At 37.4% G+C, this 18,292-nt stretch overlaps 1 protein-coding gene across 10 annotated transcripts in view; it reads right to left on the bottom strand.

Moving 5' to 3' along the window:
* Positions 1-925: 925 nt before the first annotated feature.
* Positions 926-18,292, bottom strand: part of HNRNPC (heterogeneous nuclear ribonucleoprotein C) — a 55,054-nt gene continuing 37,687 nt past the window's right edge. For 8 of the 10 annotated variants that reach the window (XM_087424141.1, XM_087424146.1, XM_004421278.3 and 5 more), the window contains 4 exons: positions 2,426-2,586; positions 1,798-1,911; positions 1,395-1,555; positions 926-1,295 (listed from right to left, as the gene is read on the bottom strand). In XM_087424141.1, the coding sequence (XP_087280267.1) occupies positions 1,212-1,295; positions 1,395-1,555; positions 1,798-1,911; positions 2,426-2,586 (520 nt within the window). In that variant the 3' untranslated portion in view covers positions 926-1,211. The remainder of the gene's footprint in view (positions 1,296-1,394; positions 1,556-1,797; positions 1,912-2,425; positions 2,587-18,292) is intronic. The other 2 variants (XM_087424176.1, XM_087424187.1) reach the window with 1 other exon arrangement.

The following is an 18,292-nucleotide window of genomic DNA, read 5'->3' as shown; positions in this document are numbered from 1 at the left end:
CCCATGTTCTCAGTTACTTGGGAAGGCACTGACTACAGAAGACCAGAAAAGAGCTTTCCTATTTTCAGTAATATTGAGGCATGGACTTGGAATCCAGAAGATAACTGGGGCTATAAATAGCAATTAAAAGAAGAAAATAGAAGTTTTGTTCTCCAGTTGTTTCAATTTTCCTAAAATCCTGACACGTTTGAACCTCTTCTATTTAAGGATAAAACAACTTAGCACACAACAAAAGTCTCAAAAAGGGTGCCAACTGGACCACAAAGCATTGATGAAAAGGCCTAAGTAGTTCCTGAACTTTTTCATTTGGATATAAAAGCCATTCTGCAAAAGAATCTCCACTCCACATCAGTTACTTATCTCTTAATGCAACACCCACCCAAACGAAATATAATTTGAATAATGTATGTTGTTATGCATGATTATGACTCAAAGAAAAATATATCTATTACATTCTAGCGGGTTTTGTGGAGGCCGCCGTGAAACGAAGAATTTGAAGTAAACAATTATAAAATACAAAAATAAAAAACCAGGGTTTTTTTTTCTCCAAATTCCTGGTTTAATAAGGACTTGTTTATTTTGAGAAAAAAAGGTCCCAAACATCAGGCTGTTCACAAAAATAACCCACAGTATCAACTTTAGAAAACAAATCTTAAGACTATTACACTAATTATTTTTCTAGAGGATGCATTTGACATGCCAACTCTCATTCACAAAAATACATTGTTACATTTGTGTTGAAGAGCCACCACATAGCACTCTTATGTGGGGTATAACACACATACCTCTAACTCAAAGCTGCTCTCATGGTGCTACTCAACTAATGAGATTGCCTTTGCAGTTAGGGAAGCAACTACTGAACTCATGTATGAATGGAAAGAACTGTACTCCCTGCATAACAAGAGATTATTTTGGAGACAGTTGATAAAAACCATACATCCTTTTTATTGTTAAGTCATAAAGAGGTATCAAAATTAAAAGCAAAAATTACAGGGTAAGACTTAACATAACTACTAGGAGCGTCAAAGGAAGTGAAAATGGGACTAGGCGCAGGGCAATATGAATTAATGAACATGGGAAGGACAAGGATGGGGAGAACAGTGAGCATGTGCTGAAGATACTAGGGGAGAGGATCTGGTGAAAATTTTGATCTTAGACAAGCGCCTAGGTAAAGAAATAATGGGATAAGATTTCTAAACCCCACTATGTGCTTAAGAGTCATCCTCGCCATTGGCGCTGTCTCTGTCATCCTCTCCTTCCTCAGCCTCTTTTTCATCATCCTTGATCAACTCCAGCTGTGAGAAACAGACACAAATAGGATGGAGTTAGAGGCACTCCATGTGTCCCTGATCCCCCCTCCACCACCTCTTTCTTTCCTTTCCCGTGGTTTTCACCTGGTCATCCCCCCGATCTTCATTATCATCATCATCCAGTAGGTCCCCCTCCTCAGCAGAGTCATCTGCACCCCCCTCAGACTCCATCTTCACATTAGTCTCATCTTTCTTCAGGGAGCTGCTGCTCTGCTCCTCTTCTGACTTATCATTCTTCATCTCTACTGGGGATGAGAAGGACAAGTCTGTCTAGGGGCAAGTAATGTCCACAGGACGTAGACAATCCCCACTAATGATCATAGAACTGCAGCACAAGTCTAAATCCTCCCACACAAATGCCCTTCCCAATTCAAACTCCCCAAGTTTCATAATCAATTGCCTTATATCCCACTATTCCAACATATACTTTCAACTATCTTAGGTAACTAACCCAACTTTACACCCAACAAGCAGCAGCACCATTTACCTGCTTGTTTGCTCTGCTCCTTTTCAATTTTTTCCAGGCTTTCCAGTAGAGTATCCACCTTTTGTTTGATTTGGGTCAACTCCTTCTTAATGGCCTGAAGGTCATCTCCTTTCACTTTAATACAAACAAAACCCAGGTCAGAATCAAATGTACCAGAAGCTACCAGTTACCGAACACATTCCCACTAGACTATACACCAGTAGCCAATATCTTTAGGGAGAAATGGAGCCAGTACCAGACTGTCCCAGTAATGAGGATCTTTGATTTTTTAGTTAGTAGCTAAAAACTGAACCTAATGTGCCTACTCCCTTAGTAGTAGCACTCTGACTTTTGTAAAGACCTCAATTCTATTTTTAAGCACTTTCTGTACTGCTTTGCTGACTTGAATTATTTCATGAATTTAACAAGGTGCCTCAACTCCCTAAAGTCTAATGACTTTTTTCAAATGACCAAAGTCTTAGGGATAGAAGGCAGTCAAGAGTTGGCCCCTTAATCACTATCTTCTCCTTTTCCATTATTTTGATTATGCAAAGCCATTTGTACCAAAACTGATAATTATTAACTACATTAATTTCTCTCTTTCAACACACAAGAAATATCAGAATCACAAAGCTGCAATAATACATACACTTTCCAGACTTGGAAGAAGATCCTCGCTGTCCACTCTTAGAATTGAAGCCACTTTTGCCCCTTCGTGAGGTGTTTCCTGATACACGCTGGCGTTTCGAGGGCACTACAGCCCGAGCAATGGGAGGAGGAGGAGGAACACGTGCTGGGTAACTGTACATCCTATCGGATAAAGGAAAAGAGAATGCCTTCACAACCAAAATTAAGTCAGCAAGATCCAAACAACAGTGACCTTATAAAATAATAAATTAATGTTCACTGTCTCTCAATTAGTCACTTTTTGCTAAGTTAATTTCATCCAAAAGGTCAGTGAAAACCTTCATTCTTTGGTATTTTTTAATACTGCAGTTATCTTTCTTGAAGAAAATACTACAGATACACACATATCCAAAGACATGGTTGGCTGGCCTTCCGCACCAGACACAAAAGGTTCCTTCATAACTATGGCAGTATTAATAGAGCACTACTTTTTAAAATGAATGGCCTTTATATCTTGATCTTATTCTTTTCATATATATGCTACAATCAACAATTCATATAAAGCCAAATAAAGTACCCACAGAAAGGGACTGCAATTAAGTTTGCAAAGAGATATTTATTGTTAGCTAAATTCCTGAAATTTTCACCCACAGAAAGATAAAAATCACTACTAGTTAGCAATATTAGGTTGAACCAGATAAAATTGCCAGTGTTAACCACTGTTGCCCTATAAAAACAGCCATGTCTTATGTGTTAGCTGGGTGTAAAACACCACTAGCAATTCTAACAACACTTAAGCATAAGCTCCACTCAAAGCTCCAACAGGGCAGAGAATATTGTCTATCTTGTTCATCATTCACTAGTGCCTAACTAAATCCATTGCCCAGCACACATTTAGCTCCCAAAAATCACTGGTTGTTCAACTGCTGCTTCCATTGGATAAGTATCCCAGTGATTGCTAAAGATACACCAAAATAATAGCTTGGTATTGACTCTTACGTTTGTAAAGAGAAAATTCAAAACACAACAAAAAACTTCTACATGGACATCGGTTCTAGAAAACTGTCTACATTCTTCCATGTTGTTATTTTTACAAGACCCTATAGCAGCATAAGTAGGTAAGACACACCAGAAGGGACAAAAAATCTCATAATTCCAGTTCAGCACCTTTTTAGCAACTAATTTAACACCGAGGCCCAGGTATTCTTCTATAAAAAACAACCTACCAACTGCTGCTCTGCCTAACTTCAAAGGCTTTAATGGAACAAATGTCACGTATTAAACAGCTTTGAAATTTTATAATTCATATACAATATGATGACTCCCTCTTATATATCTCATTAATTAGTAGCTAGTCTTCTCTGAATTTATAACATAGTCTCCAATCCCATAGTTTCTTGGGTAGCGAAAACATTGATTTTAGGCTCTCATAGATAACTCTCTTTTGCTTAACCCAACTTAATCTAAAATGTTTCCATCCTATTCTAACAAGGTAATATTTTATCTTTGCCTAGGAGTGACTATGACAGGAACATTTTCCTAAATTAACAAAGAGGAAATGCACACTGCCAGACAAGTGAGGGAATGATTTCCTAATCTTCACTTAAGCAGCTTTTAGTCATTGACCACTAACACTCTCCTCCTTCAAGCACAGTAGTTACTGATTTGCCATGTACCAAAGAATCAATGATGTAGTAAAAGTTACAAAAGCACTCACATTATGTTTTGTTTTAAGCTTCAATAAGGAATACTTTCAAAAGTTTGAGGCCCAGGAAAGAAGAAAATTTATGATTCAGAAAGCAGGAAGGCCTTAGCGTTTCTACAGAGGTTTCTTCTCAGTTGACAAGTACTAACTGAACTATTACTTAGTGAGTTTTAATCTATTTATGGAAATCAATGTGAACAAAGATACTTAGTAACTTTTTATTATCACTACTATCTTGCATTTTTACATAAAGCCTTTCATCTTTTGGCCCAATATTTTCGAAAGTATAATGATTCAGAAACTATTCTCCTTCATGCAAGATAATGATACTTTTGAAACAATTTCTGGAGGTACACAAAAGTGAGTTATCCATATCTTTGGGCATGAAATAGCTCATGCCTCAGCCCTGCTGGACTGAGAGATCTAACCTACCTGCCAACTCACTCACTCTCACTTGTACCAGTCTCTAAACCAATGAGCTTCTATATTTCATGGCACTGGAATTTCCTTTTGAACCATACTATTTCATCTGACCCAGGTAAGATGGTCGCCATAATGAAAATGAGACAAGAAATGCAGTTTGTTTTAAATCTATCTATGTAATGATCCCAAGGACACAAATGGGAGTCAAATGCTGTAATTCTTGGAAGAAGAATGTATTTCAAAAGGTCAACCGGCAATGCTGAAGTGCTTTTAGTGCCACAGAACTTTGCTGCTGCTCAAGCAAAAATGGACTCTTGAAAAAACTCTCAAAGATTCCTCTAAGGGAAGTTTAAATAGACCTTGCCTTGAAAAATGTTGAAGTGATGACTGCGAAATCATAAGGAGGAGAAAACACGAAGAGAAAACCATACCTACTGTAATAACCCTTAAGGTCAAAGGGATAACAGAGCAGCTTCAAGAAACAGCTACAAATTAAATAACCATTTTCCCCACGGGAAAGCTATACAGTAAATCACCTGGGGCAACAACAGCTGCTGATCCCCTACTGAGAAAGCCCAAGTCATTAAAAGAATTATGACCGCACCCTGAATCAGAAATCTGGACACTCCATGTTGATATAAAATCTACTCAGAATAAAAGGTAATTAAGAACACCATTTTAAAGATATGAAAACATTTCTGGACACACATTAGCTAGCTAATTATCTGAACAGATAAGACAAGGAATCTCTATCTTAATCTCCAAGCTAAAACAGAAGCATTACAAGGCATTTATTAAATATACAGGTTTTTCCAAGGAAAGCCTCAAACGACTCAATGTAACACACAGTGATCTTCTTTGGGTCTCAGAACCCCTGATTAGGGCGAGCCCCGTGGTTTAGCGGTTAAGTGCGCGCACTCCACTACTGGCGGCCCGGGTTCGGATCCCGGGCGTGCACCGATGCACGGCTTCTCCGGCCATGCTGAGGCCGCGTCCCACATACAGCAACTAGAAGGATGTGCAACTATGACATACAACTATCTACTGCAGCTTTGGGGGAAAAAAAAGAGGAAGACTGGCAATAGATGTTAGCTCAGAGCAGGTCTTCCTCAGCAAAAACAGGAGGATTAGCATAGATGTTAGCTCAGGGTTGCTCTTCCTCACCAAAAAAAAAAACCCCAAAAAGACCATGATTAATAATAATACATTTCAATCACTACCAAAGTAGAAACAACTAGAATTAACGTAGTAAAAATTTATATTCTCCTGAATATATTCATTTAATGTACCATCACTGTTTCCTCTCTTAGTGTCAGGAGGCATTTTCTTCTGCTTCAGTAGTTTTTATCTACAATGGAAAATTTTCAGGATGAAGTTTCTTCCTGGTGCCTTTGATTTTCCTAGAAAAGGGACTGGTTTTACAGGCTACTATGTTTGGGCATTAGAATGTCTGAGAATCCCTGAAATTGTCTGTTAAAATTCTGTGAATGTACCTATTCACAAAGTTAAAAACCACTGACACAAAAAATGAGGAATAGTCTACTCTATTTGAGCTGATCAGGACCAAATGTAGAATAGTATGTGCTCATTTCTGAGAAACATGCTTTATATTTAGAGAGGTACACAGAAAAATATGTGCAAATTCACAGTAAGATTCAAAAGGAAACATTTTAAGACAGTAAAGATGAAGATCTCAATGAGTAAATATCAGTAAAACATATCTGTGGGATATAACCTAGAGGAAACCATGGAAAACAATGTGAGAACTGCAAAATTTATGTATGGAGTTTAAGAACCAAAAGAGCAGGATTTTTCCATTCTAGCTCCAGTAATTACTAGTTAAATGAACTCCCAATTGATGATAGATACCTGCCTCAAACTGTGTAGCCACCAGGACTCTATACAGATAAAACTGTTTAAGAATCAAGGCTTTCAATAACTGGTATCTTTGAACATTATGAAATGTATTTATGGATATTTGTTTCCCACTCTTCATAAAATCCTCTGTGAAAGAATATTTGAATGATTTAGACAACTATTTTCCAGTCTTTTAAAAAATTACCATAACTTTTTCACTGGACTGTAGATATAGTATAACCCCTCAGTAGTTTTTACATCTTGTTATCCTTTTTTTTTTTAAAGGAAGATTAGCCCTGAGCTAAAATCCGTCGCCAATCCTCCTCTTTTTGCTGAGGAAGACTGGCCCTGGGCTAACTTCCGTGCCCATCTTCCTCTACTTTACATGGGACACCAGCACAGCATGGCTTGACAAGTGGTGTGTTGGTCCGAGCCTGGGATCCAAGCCGGAGAACCCTGAGCCCCTAAAGCGGAGCACGGGAACTTAACCGCTAAGCCAGTGGGTTGACCCCTTGTTACCCTTTTTTAATGTGGTAATTAACACAATGAAATTATTTTAAATGTAGTATTAAAGATTATGGTACAGAATTCATTTTAACATATAAACATACTAAAAACCAAAAAATTTTCAAGTTCACCCTAATGTAATTTAAGTGTATTTATTGCTTTAACTCTCAAAGCTTTATTTTATGTAAGTGAGTAGGCTACTGACTTTGCTTTCATTATCTAAGAAAAAATGTGCTCGGGCCGGCCCCGTGGCTTAACGATTAAGTGCACGAGCTCCGCTGCTGGCGGCCCGGGTTCAGATCCTGGGCGCGCACTGACACACTGATTCTCCAGCTATGCTGAGGCCGCGTCCCACATACAGCAACTAGAAGGATGTGCAGCTATGACCATACAACTATCTACTGGGGCTTTGGGGGGAAAAAATAATAATATAAATAAAAAAAACTAAAAAAAAAGAAAAAATGTGCTAAAAATGACTGTGTAACATGTTTAATTCAGGTTTAAGTTAAAACGAAACTACGTCATCTCAAAAACTTAACCCCCAAAACCTGTTTTCATGATGTACTTGGAATTCTTACTTTTGTGCCTAAAAATAAGTCAACTAGCTGAAGTATCATAATTTGTGTTTACGTTCTACATAAAGAGACCACTTCTAAATGCTATTTGTAGTCACCCCTCCACAAAAACGTTGCCCTGGTGAGTCTGGGAGAAGCCAAACTGGATACAACTGTTAACTTTCACTTGTTTTGCTAATACAGTTTACGGATGGAGTGCCGATTACCAAGATAAATTTGCATAGTTGCACTTTATGTTCCTTAACTTTCTTCATGTTAGCTTTATCCAATGGCTGTCCATTAAAGATCAGATTATCTGTATGAAAGTCGAAATTAAAAACTGCCAACAGTTCTCACCTAAATGATAAAGGGACTAAATGATAAACCAGTATGCTGTACAGGATCATTCAATATATAGTGGCACTCAACTATTAAATTTTAAAGAAAAAAGAATTTTGTTAACTACAAAAAAAAGAAGAAACACAGCTTATTATCATTTCTGTGGTTAAGAACCTTGCCTAAAGAACAAAGATTGAGGTTGAGGAACACCACACCACATGCATTCCTACTTACGAAGAGCAGGAATCAATAGACCCTATATATGTAGAACCAATGGTTTTGCAATCTTCTTTCAGAAAAAATTGCTGATATCAGTATTTAGGGGTATTTTTTACAAATTCCAAGATACACTTGATTGAAAATTGCATTACTGACTTATTTACAACACCTCTGCAAGACAGGAAAAAAATATTAAATGTACATACTCATATTAAGATGTACCCTAATTTACAAATTTTAAAGTATGAAAAGGCTGCACCTTAAAATTAAGAAAATATAGTGACTTGTATTGATGGATTCATTGGGAAGCTAGGTTAACACAAAACTAGACGTTTCATGGGAAGACAATTTGAAAATTCACCTGAAAACATTCTAAATGAAAAATAATCTGGGCAATACTATGCAGGTTACTTTGAGTCTTAGATCAATTCTCTCAGAAGCAAGACTAGACCCAAGACTATGTTAAGAAAAAAAAATTTTTAATCCTTGGCATTGCTTCTGTTTATAAAGCTTTCCATCCAGGTGATAATCTTTTCTAGACTCCTCAATCTCAAAAGAATTATAACATTACTCATTTGTCATGATGTTCTCAACACACATACTCCTAAATGTCATTTTGGATCTTTTCTCAAGATAATGTCTTAAACTGTTGGTGTGGTCCAATTTCTGTTTTTAAAAAAGCTGAAATTATATAACAGTATTATGAAGAATATTGTTTATAGACCATATGTTAAAAACACACAAGCCCATTCATTCCTCTATTCTCATTTACCAAGCCAGGTCGGAAGAGTACACTTCTCTCCTTCCACTTAATAAAATTTCTTTTAAGGAGTTGTCTGAGAAAACATTTGTGGTTGCCAGGAAACAGGTGGAGGGAGGATTTGACTACAAAGAAATTCATGGTGAATTTTTGGGAGGTCTGGACCTATCTTGATTGTACTGGTAGATACATGGCTATGCATGTCAAAACTACACAGAAAGAGTAAATTCTACTGAATATAAAAAGCTTTTCTAGGGGCCGGCCCCGTGGCTTAGCGGTTAAGCGGGCACACTCCGCTACTGGCGGCCCGGGTTAGGATCCCGGGCGTGCACCGATGCACCGCTTCTCTGGCCATGCTGAGGCCGCGTCCCACATACAGCAACTAGAAGGATGTGCAACTATGACATACAACTATCTACTGGGGCTTTGGGGGTGGGGGCGGGGATGTTAGCTCAGAGCTGGTCTTCCTCAGCAAAAGGAGGAGGATTAGCACGGATGTTAGCTCTGGGCTGATCTTCCTCACAAAAAAAAAAAAAAAGAAGGTTTTCTATGCTATCTCCAATTTCTATCTTTCCACTCTTTCTTGAATCTCCTTGTAAAGTTTCTGCCCCTACCATTATCAAAACCTACCCTTGTCAAAGTCACCAGTGATCTCCACTTGCTAAATCAAACGGACATTTCTAAATCCTATTACTTGAACTACCAATAACATTTGTCAGTTCATCCCTCTAGTCTTTGGATACATATTCATACAGCTTCCAGGACACTTCATGATTCTGATTTCTCTCCAATTTTTTTCTTTGTGGCATTCTCAATCACCTTTGCTCATTCCTCAACAGCCCAGTCTTTAGAAGTTGCAGTTCTCCAGGGATCTCTATTTTCTATCTCCACTCATCCAGCATCATGGTTTTACTGACCTATAAGCAGAAGACCGCTGTAGCCCCATGTAAACAACTGTCTTAACATCTCTCAAAGCGGATGTCTAATAAGGAGCTTAAATTAACATCTCCACACTGATCTGTGAATAGTTACCCCTCACCCTAGTTCCTCCTATGGTCTTCCCCACCACTCTTTCTGTAAATTCCAAGTCTCTAGTTGTCCAGGACAAAACTTGGGTGACGTCTTTGATTCCTCTCTCAGCCCTCACATTGATCTGTAAAAGCAAATCTGTCTGCATTAACTTCAAAATTCAACTACTTCTCATCACTCCCATTTGCCACTGCCCTGATCCTTCCGCAAATGACTGCTTGCCTACATAATTCCAAGGGTCACTTATTATCTATTCTCAGAGAAATCTTGTTAAAATATAAATAAGATCTTTTTACTCCTCTGCTCAAAACTCTCCAATGGCTTCCCACGTCATTCAAAGGAAAAATTAAACATATACAATGCCTTAACATGCTCTATATGATGTATTCAACCCATCCATCTTCCCTGAGGTCATGTATTTTCCACTATAGTACCCCTGCTGCACACAACAATGCCTCGTAGTACCATCTTGACAAGTATCTGTTGAGAAAATAAGTGCCTTTCCTAAACTGGCCTCTAGGAAAGAATTTACCACAAATCACATTATCAGCAATAACAAACCAAACCTATCCTTTTGGTTGGAAAGCCAGGAGGACAGGTCTGTCTTTTTTGTTAGCTTTATAAAGACTATTAGAGCTTTTCCCTAAGAATATAAGACAAAAGTTGAATATAATAATCTACCACAAAATTTAATCCTTTTTCAAGCTATTTATTACAAAATAAGAATCGTATCTTGTGCCTATAATGGATGTGATTTGAGACTGTCATGTCATGCTTGCTTTAAGGAAATCACAAACACAAATTTCCATGAGTTTATCCTATCTTATTTTTTGTACCTTATTAATCTGTTCCCCTTGCTGAACTCCACTGATCTCACAGTAATAACACATTTATCACTGTAAGCTAAAAAAGGTCCTGGAAAAAAGTTTATCTGCCTGAACAAGTCTACTTCTATTTGGTGGACTTTGTTTCTTGTTCCTAGATTACAGTTCTTAAAAGGTATCAAAGTGTAATCTTATCCTGTTTATCAAAAGGGTATCTTCTCCTTCTTTCCTCGAAAAATAACATTAGTGTCCTGGATATTCTTTGAATACTCCTTGTCAGCTTTGTTCCAAAACTGCAGTATGGGTTCTAATTTCCTGCCTAAAGAACAGTCTTTAGTCATTACAATTATCATACTAAACACTACTCAAAATTCATTCGACCCAGTAAGACTTACTGTGCAGCATTCTACACCTGCGCTGTCCAACTGAATAACGACTAGCCACATATGGCTATTTAAATTAAATTGAAAATTCACTTCCTTAGTCCTACCAGCCACATTTCAAGTGCTAAACAGCAATATCTGGCTAATGTCTACCACACCAGCAGTACAGTTATAGAAAGAATATTTATATCATCACAGAAAGTTCTACTGAAAAGCACTGTTCTAGTTTGTTGCTTCCAGAGACATTTACCTACTGCCTATATATAATGTCCAAAGAGAGCCTAAAATTCTGCAATTTTTTCAGTTCTATAACGAAACCATAATCCTTACAAACCAGCTAAATGTCCTTAGTATAAGTTGATAGTTACACATCTCCTATAATCATAAAGCAGAATGGTGAAGCTACAAAAAACTGCAAACAGTAACAAAGATGAAAAATGTCAATATCAGATATTACATCCAGAATATATGAAGAAGCCTTACAACTCAGTAACAAAGAGCAACCCAATATACGGGGTCGGCTTGGTAGCGCAAGCGGTTATGTGCGCGCTCCGCTGCGGCGGCCCAGGGTTCACCGGTTCGGATCCTAGGCGCACACAGAAGCACCACTTGTCAAGCCATGCTGTGGCAGGCGTCCCATATAAAGTGGAGGAAGATGGGCATGGATGCTAGCCCAGGGCCAGTCTTCCTCAGCAAAAAGAGGAGGACTGGCAGATCTGCTCAGGGCAGATCTTCCTCACAAAAAAAAAAAAAAAAGCAACCCAATATAAAGATGGGGAAAGATTCTGAATACATTTCTCCAAAGATAAACAAATAGCAATATAAGCACATGAATACTCAGCATCATTAGTTTTTAAGAAAATGCAAATCAAAACCACAATGGGATAACATTACTTACCCTCGAAATAGAATGGCTTAAATAACAAAGACATAATAAAACAAATGTTGGTAAGGGTGTGGAAAAAGAAATTGGAATCCTTATACATGGCTGATGGGAATGTGAAACGGTACAGCCACTTGGGAAGATAGCATGGCAGTTCCTCAAAAGATTAAACTTAGAATTATCATAAGACTCAGTATTCTATTCCTAGGTACACAGCCAAGAAAAATGAAAACATATGCCCATGCAAAAACGTATATGCAAATGTTTACAGCAGCATTATTCAAAATGTGGAAACATCTCAAACTGATGAATGGATAAACAAAATGTGGTACCATCCATACAACGGAATATAATTCAACAATAGAAAGAAAGGAGGTAAAATACATGGTACAACATGGATGAACTGTGAAATATTCTAAGTGAAAGAAATCAGTCACAAAAAACCAACATACTGTATGATTCCATTGATATGAAATGTCCAGAACAGGCAAATCTATAGATAGAAAGTGGATTAATGGTTGCTAGGCCTGGGGACAGAGGAAAAATAAAGAATGATAGCTAATAAGTAAGGTGTCTATTTTTGGTGTGATGGGATATTCTAAAATTAGATTATAGTCACGGCTGTACAACTCTGAATACACTAAATTGAACTATACACTTTAAAATGAATTTTACAGTATGTGAAATACATCTCAATAAAGCTAAGTTTTAAAAAAGGAAAAAAAAGGGCCAGCCCAGTGGCGTAGTGGTGGATTTGCACGCTCTGTTTCAGAGGCCCGGGGTTCGCAGGTTCAAATCCCAGGCGTGGACTGACACACTGCTCATCGACCCATGCTGTGGCAGCGTCCCACATGCAAAATAGAGGAAGATGGGCATGGATGTTATGTCAGGGCCAATCTTTCTCACCAAAAAAAAAAAAATTAACAAGGACCTTGACGAAGTCTACCTGGATGAAGAATGTCCTGAAGTAGATTCCTAAAACAGCACAGGCTACCTTTGGATTAGGTAATAATATAACCAGAACACCACTTAACTCAGAGCAATATACCAAGTTTTCTGATCCAGACTCAAGTGATTCCCTTTCAAAGAAATGTCTCGCACCTAACTCAACAGGAGTCCAGGACACAACAAAAATAAGACAGCAGCCCCAAATGAATGCTAAGTAAAATAAAGAATATATTGCTGTCAAAAATTTAAGTCCAATGACATCTGGCTTATCTTGAAAGTACTAATCTATGCCCTCATCTAAAATCTTCCTGGCAACTATAACATGATCAGATTCCCAGAAGAAAGATACAACCAACAGAGGAGCTCTGAGCAAATGCAAAACTTCACCTTACGCATAAAATGACAACTAAAGTGGCATCTCTTAACTTTTCCAAGTAGCCAAGAACCCTCTAGCTCTCTCAATCACATGCCTTTCCAAGCAGATGGTCTCACTCAATTCTCCAAAACTTGAAAATCTAAATATTTCATGTACTTTCCTTTTAAACACATATACAACGCTCATGTGTCATGTCCAGTGTTGCTCAGGAATATCAGAAAAATGGAAAAGGAGGGAGGCAAGATGACAGTTCCTCTAACCCAATGGGATGGTGGGAGGGGTGGAGGGGGCTGGGTTCTTCAATCCATATTCTATGTTTTTTGATTTGTTAATCCAAAACCTAAAACTTTGTGTGCCAGGAACAAAATAAGGACTCAAAATATTAGTTTAAGGAATATGATGGTTAGCCTCTCACTTATCTTACATTTCAATGGAGACTCCCCAACACTGTATTTCACCTCAACTACTTTTCTCCACTGTCTACCAGGATACCTTCCTGGAAAATATCTGTAGGGTAAGCATCAACAACAAAACTGCTTGTTTCCCAAAATTCTAACAACTAAAACCCTCCAATCTCCCTCCATGTAACCTTTAATGGCATTATCCTAGTCATAAAAGATAAAATCTCAGATATACTTGACTAGTCTTTCCCTACAAAACATCTACTCTTGTAACTTTAACCCAACAAACCACCCCAAGACCATTCTACCTCAGAAATTTCTCTACCGTCTCTCCATTCCAATGTTAACTACTTAACTCATGTCTTTTTCCCTCCAGTTTCTCTTTTCTAACCATGGGGCTATTTCTAAAATATCTCTGCCTACCGGACACAACTCCCTAATGTGCCATACAAAGCCTTTTACAACCAACATTTTTTCCAATTACAGGTGGCTGCTTCCCCACATACACCAGGGATATTAACAACTCTGTATCTTTATTAGAGCTATACCCTATCTGCCTAAAAACCTCATACTTAATATCAAAGTCAAGTTCAAATATACCCCTGGGTGAAACTACTTGGGGCTCTTTAAATCTTACAGGAGAGCTTATAGCCCCAAAGGGCAACACAATTCCTCTTTCTATGAGACAATCCTGTTCAACGCAGGACATATAGCAACCTCTATTAATTTCACAGCACTTTCCTCACTGTATAATATAGTGCTTATCATATATGTGTTGTATTTAATCTGTAAGTTGATGTTAACTCATTCCTCTATTCATGGTACACATATATTTAGATACGGAATAGTAACAGCACTCTGAAAAATCTCCAGTGAAAGAATTTTTACAGTCCACTCATACACTTTGCTTAATTATTCATGTACCATATGCAACGTGTGATAAGTTATTTATTATCAAGTCCTCAAAGACCACGGAACTAAAACCAGGGTCATTTTGAGCCACATCTTTTGCTTACCAGGTGTTTACCATGTCTCCACTATCATACTATAGCCTATTATCAAACCAGACTACTAAGCACTTGATGTTTCCTGTGTTCCCAAGTTCTCTATAGAATGACTGAGAAAGAATTACTTGGTTGTCCGTAACTGAGTCATGTTTCTTTTATTTAAATTGAGATATGATTTACATACTATAAAATAAACCTTTGAATGTGTACAACTCAGTAATTTTTAGTATATCACAAACTACTGCAACCATCACCACTACGTAATTCCAGAGCATTTTCTTGTAAGAAAAAGAAAGTGGGACTACAATTGATTCAATCTACAGAAAGTCTATCTGAAAGCTTTTTCTGAAAATGGATATGGTTTTATACTTAAGAAAATACTGTAAATATCTGTGGTGCAAATCAGAAAACTCTTATAAATCAAGTCTGATTATAATAATGCCAGGTTAGCTGTGACAAACATGAATTCCACGTATATGTAAGCCTACCTAAGAACTTTCAGATCTACTTTTAGTATATGTATTCCCATCTTCTTGCCTGAAAGATTCCTCAAAAATTATAGCTTTAAGGCCTGTGTTATCTCCAACAATGTGCTATTTTTATTACAACACTTTTGGCATGACAGCACATGCTACCTTCTAATGATCAACAATTTCAAAAGTGAATTACTTAAAATCAATGTAGAAACAGATTTTAATAAATTAGAGCAATTAATTTAAGAAGAAAAAAAAAATCACTACAAAGTATTTCAAAGAAACTGCTCACACAAGAAGTCCTCCAGCAAGAACTGCTCCAGCAACAATTTTCCTAGAAGCAACTTCTCAACAGGACACAACTGAAACTAGATCTTTGTCAGGAGCTTACAGGTTATCAGACTTTCAACATCAACAAATAATGTGTTTTGCACACATGGATGACTTATGCAACTCCCCTAGTTTTTACACACTGCCCCCACCATGAATAGTCATCCTAAAACAAAAAGCTGCTTCTGGGCTTATATTCCTACTAGGGAAAAAAAATATGTGTTGCTTAATGAATCTTTGGGTAATTATAACCTACATATGAGAGTTTATAGCATTATTCAAAACAAAGTTGACAGTGTATCTGATGTTAGATATTAATAAATCTATCTAAAATAGTAGTTTCACAGACACTGGAAATTTATGTTAAACTCATCTAAGAACTTCCAACACCTACAACATTAGGAATGGCCTTAAGAACCAATAAAAAGACAGGCCTAATTTATGAAAAAGGTAAGGAAAAAACCTAATAATCATTTGGATTTTTCATCATTAAAATGTAAAATCTAACCACTGAAATAGAGAATACTACAATATTAACAAATATATTTAGTTAACTTTGGAGGAATAGCACTATTCCTGGTAGTCCTATTTAAATACTCAGAATCTAAAATTCTACAAGAACAAGATGGCAACAGCAAAAACTTGCACTAAAACTGCTTCCAAACTAAGGCAATCTTTAATGATCACAGGTAACAGTTCTGAACTTTTTTCCCCCACCCCCTGCCCAATGAAAAACATTAACCTTACTGTAGTGCAGGTGGCAGCATTAAGCCTACAAAATCCAATCCTCTGCAGTCTCCTTCTCAGAAGACAGCATATTAAAATATAAGTGGCTCATTTAAGTTTTTATGGCATGATTATCCTCTAATTTTAAAGGTAAAGTATTTACGCTCTTTGAGATTTGATTACTAACACATCCATGAAAACCCAAACAAAAATACAACTCACCCTAATTCTAACAATAACAAAATACTGTTCATCACCTATTTCCTATGTTTCTCCTTACAAAACACCAAATGACGACAATCTTTAAATTTCTTTCAAAAGTCAGGCTAATGATGATTAAAGTGCATAACACCTTTATGAAGGATTCATATACAGTAATAATGTATGTCAGTGTTAACAGGGCTAATATAATATTAATCCAGAAGTGTAATTTTCCGTAACTTTAGCATATAAGAAATCTTTGGAGGGCCCGGCCCAGAGGTGTAGCGGTTAAGTGCATGCGCTCTGCTGTGGCAGCCCCGGGTTCAGATCCCAGGTGCACACCGACGCACAGCTTGTCACGCCATGCTGTGGCAGCATATAAAGTGGAGGAAGATGGGCACGGGTGATAGCCCAGGGCCAGTCTTTCTCAGCAAAAAGAGAAAGATTGGCGACAGATGTTAGCTCAGGGCTAATCTTTCTCACAATAAATAAATAAATAAATAATTGAAGAGCATATTAATAAAGATGGACTTTTAAGAAAAAAGGAATCTTTGGAGATTTTAATAATAAACAGGAAACATAAAAACTAAGAAATTATATTATAAATGATCCCAAAATATTCATGGCAACTCTACTACTAGGTATTATCACCTCCATCTCAGAAAACTGAGATTACACATATGACTTTGGTCATAACCTTCTTTGCTAAGTAACAAGTCTTTGGATTCCTAAATCATTCTTTTCTCTGCTCCATATCAGTTGCCTCCCTACCATAATACACAACAGGTAGTAGGACTCAAGATCCCAGAAAGCTGGATAATAGAGAAACGATCTAAAGAAACACCAAATTTATGTCCTGAATCATTTATGTGACTTTCATGTTCTTAAGGGTTATGACTGAAGTGACTAAGCAGACACTGATTTAACCCCCATTTCCACAGGAAGACTCAGAACTTTCAGCAAATCTCAGAGCCAACTTCCCATCTTCTTTTAACAGAGAATCCAACATAGCTCCTTTAGGATCACTATGTTACTAACTAGGATAATAACAAAAATCTTAACCTTGTGAATAAAGTATCTTCAGAATGACTTCTGAGAGGAAACCAGTACCATTTTCCCGAGTAGTTTTTCCATTCTTGACTAAACATGTTCATTTTCCCACCAAAGACTTTAGTACTACCCTTCAGCTACTAGCTGGTTGCTCCATTAATCATCAGAAGTCTTTTTCTACTGGCTGAGATTAGAATGGAAGGGGAAAGATATAACTTTTCACTGACATTCTATAATATCAACAATATATCAGATAATAACTAAAGGCACTCTTTTGCCTCTTGAAAAACTGAAGAAGCCAACAGTGGTGTTACCACCAATTTTTAGGACCAAATACCAGGGGTAAGAAATTTGAAGATATTTCTGCAAACATGTAAATTTGGTCACTATTCCTTGCTGTATCTATTATTTTTTTTTAATAATTTTTATTTATTTATTTATTTTCCCCCAAAGCCCCAGTAGGTAGTTGTACATCATAGTTTCACATCCTTCTAGTTGCTGTACGTGGGACGCGGCCTCAGCATGGCCGGAGAAGCGGTGCATCAGTGCGCGCCCGGGATCCGAACCCGGGCCGCCAGCAGCGGAGCGCGTGCACCCAACTGCTAAGCCACGGGGCTGGCCCATGCTGTATCTCTTTTTCAATTAACCCTTTCGAAATTCCTCACTTAAAACAATTTTTTCCAAATGTATTTACAGTAAGATGATAGGGATGGTCCAAGTTGCGCTGTCTCACCAAGACAACTAAAAGTAAAACCTTAGAGGACTAACTCATGAAGATAGACTTCTACACTGTTACAATGTTCTGTACACTCAAAACAGGGGGTTTCTTATGCTAGAGTCCATGATACCCCAGAAATTATATCAAAAATATTAGTGTATTAGAATTATTCTAAA

This window comes from Ceratotherium simum, chromosome 3, assembly GCF_057802395.1.
Source record: "Ceratotherium simum simum isolate JZ-2026a chromosome 3, ASM5780239v1, whole genome shotgun sequence".
Classification (NCBI taxonomy): domain Eukaryota; kingdom Metazoa; phylum Chordata; class Mammalia; order Perissodactyla; family Rhinocerotidae; genus Ceratotherium; species Ceratotherium simum.
The sequence above is the reverse complement of the archived record's forward strand: the minus strand, read 5'-3'. Positions and strand labels throughout refer to the sequence as shown.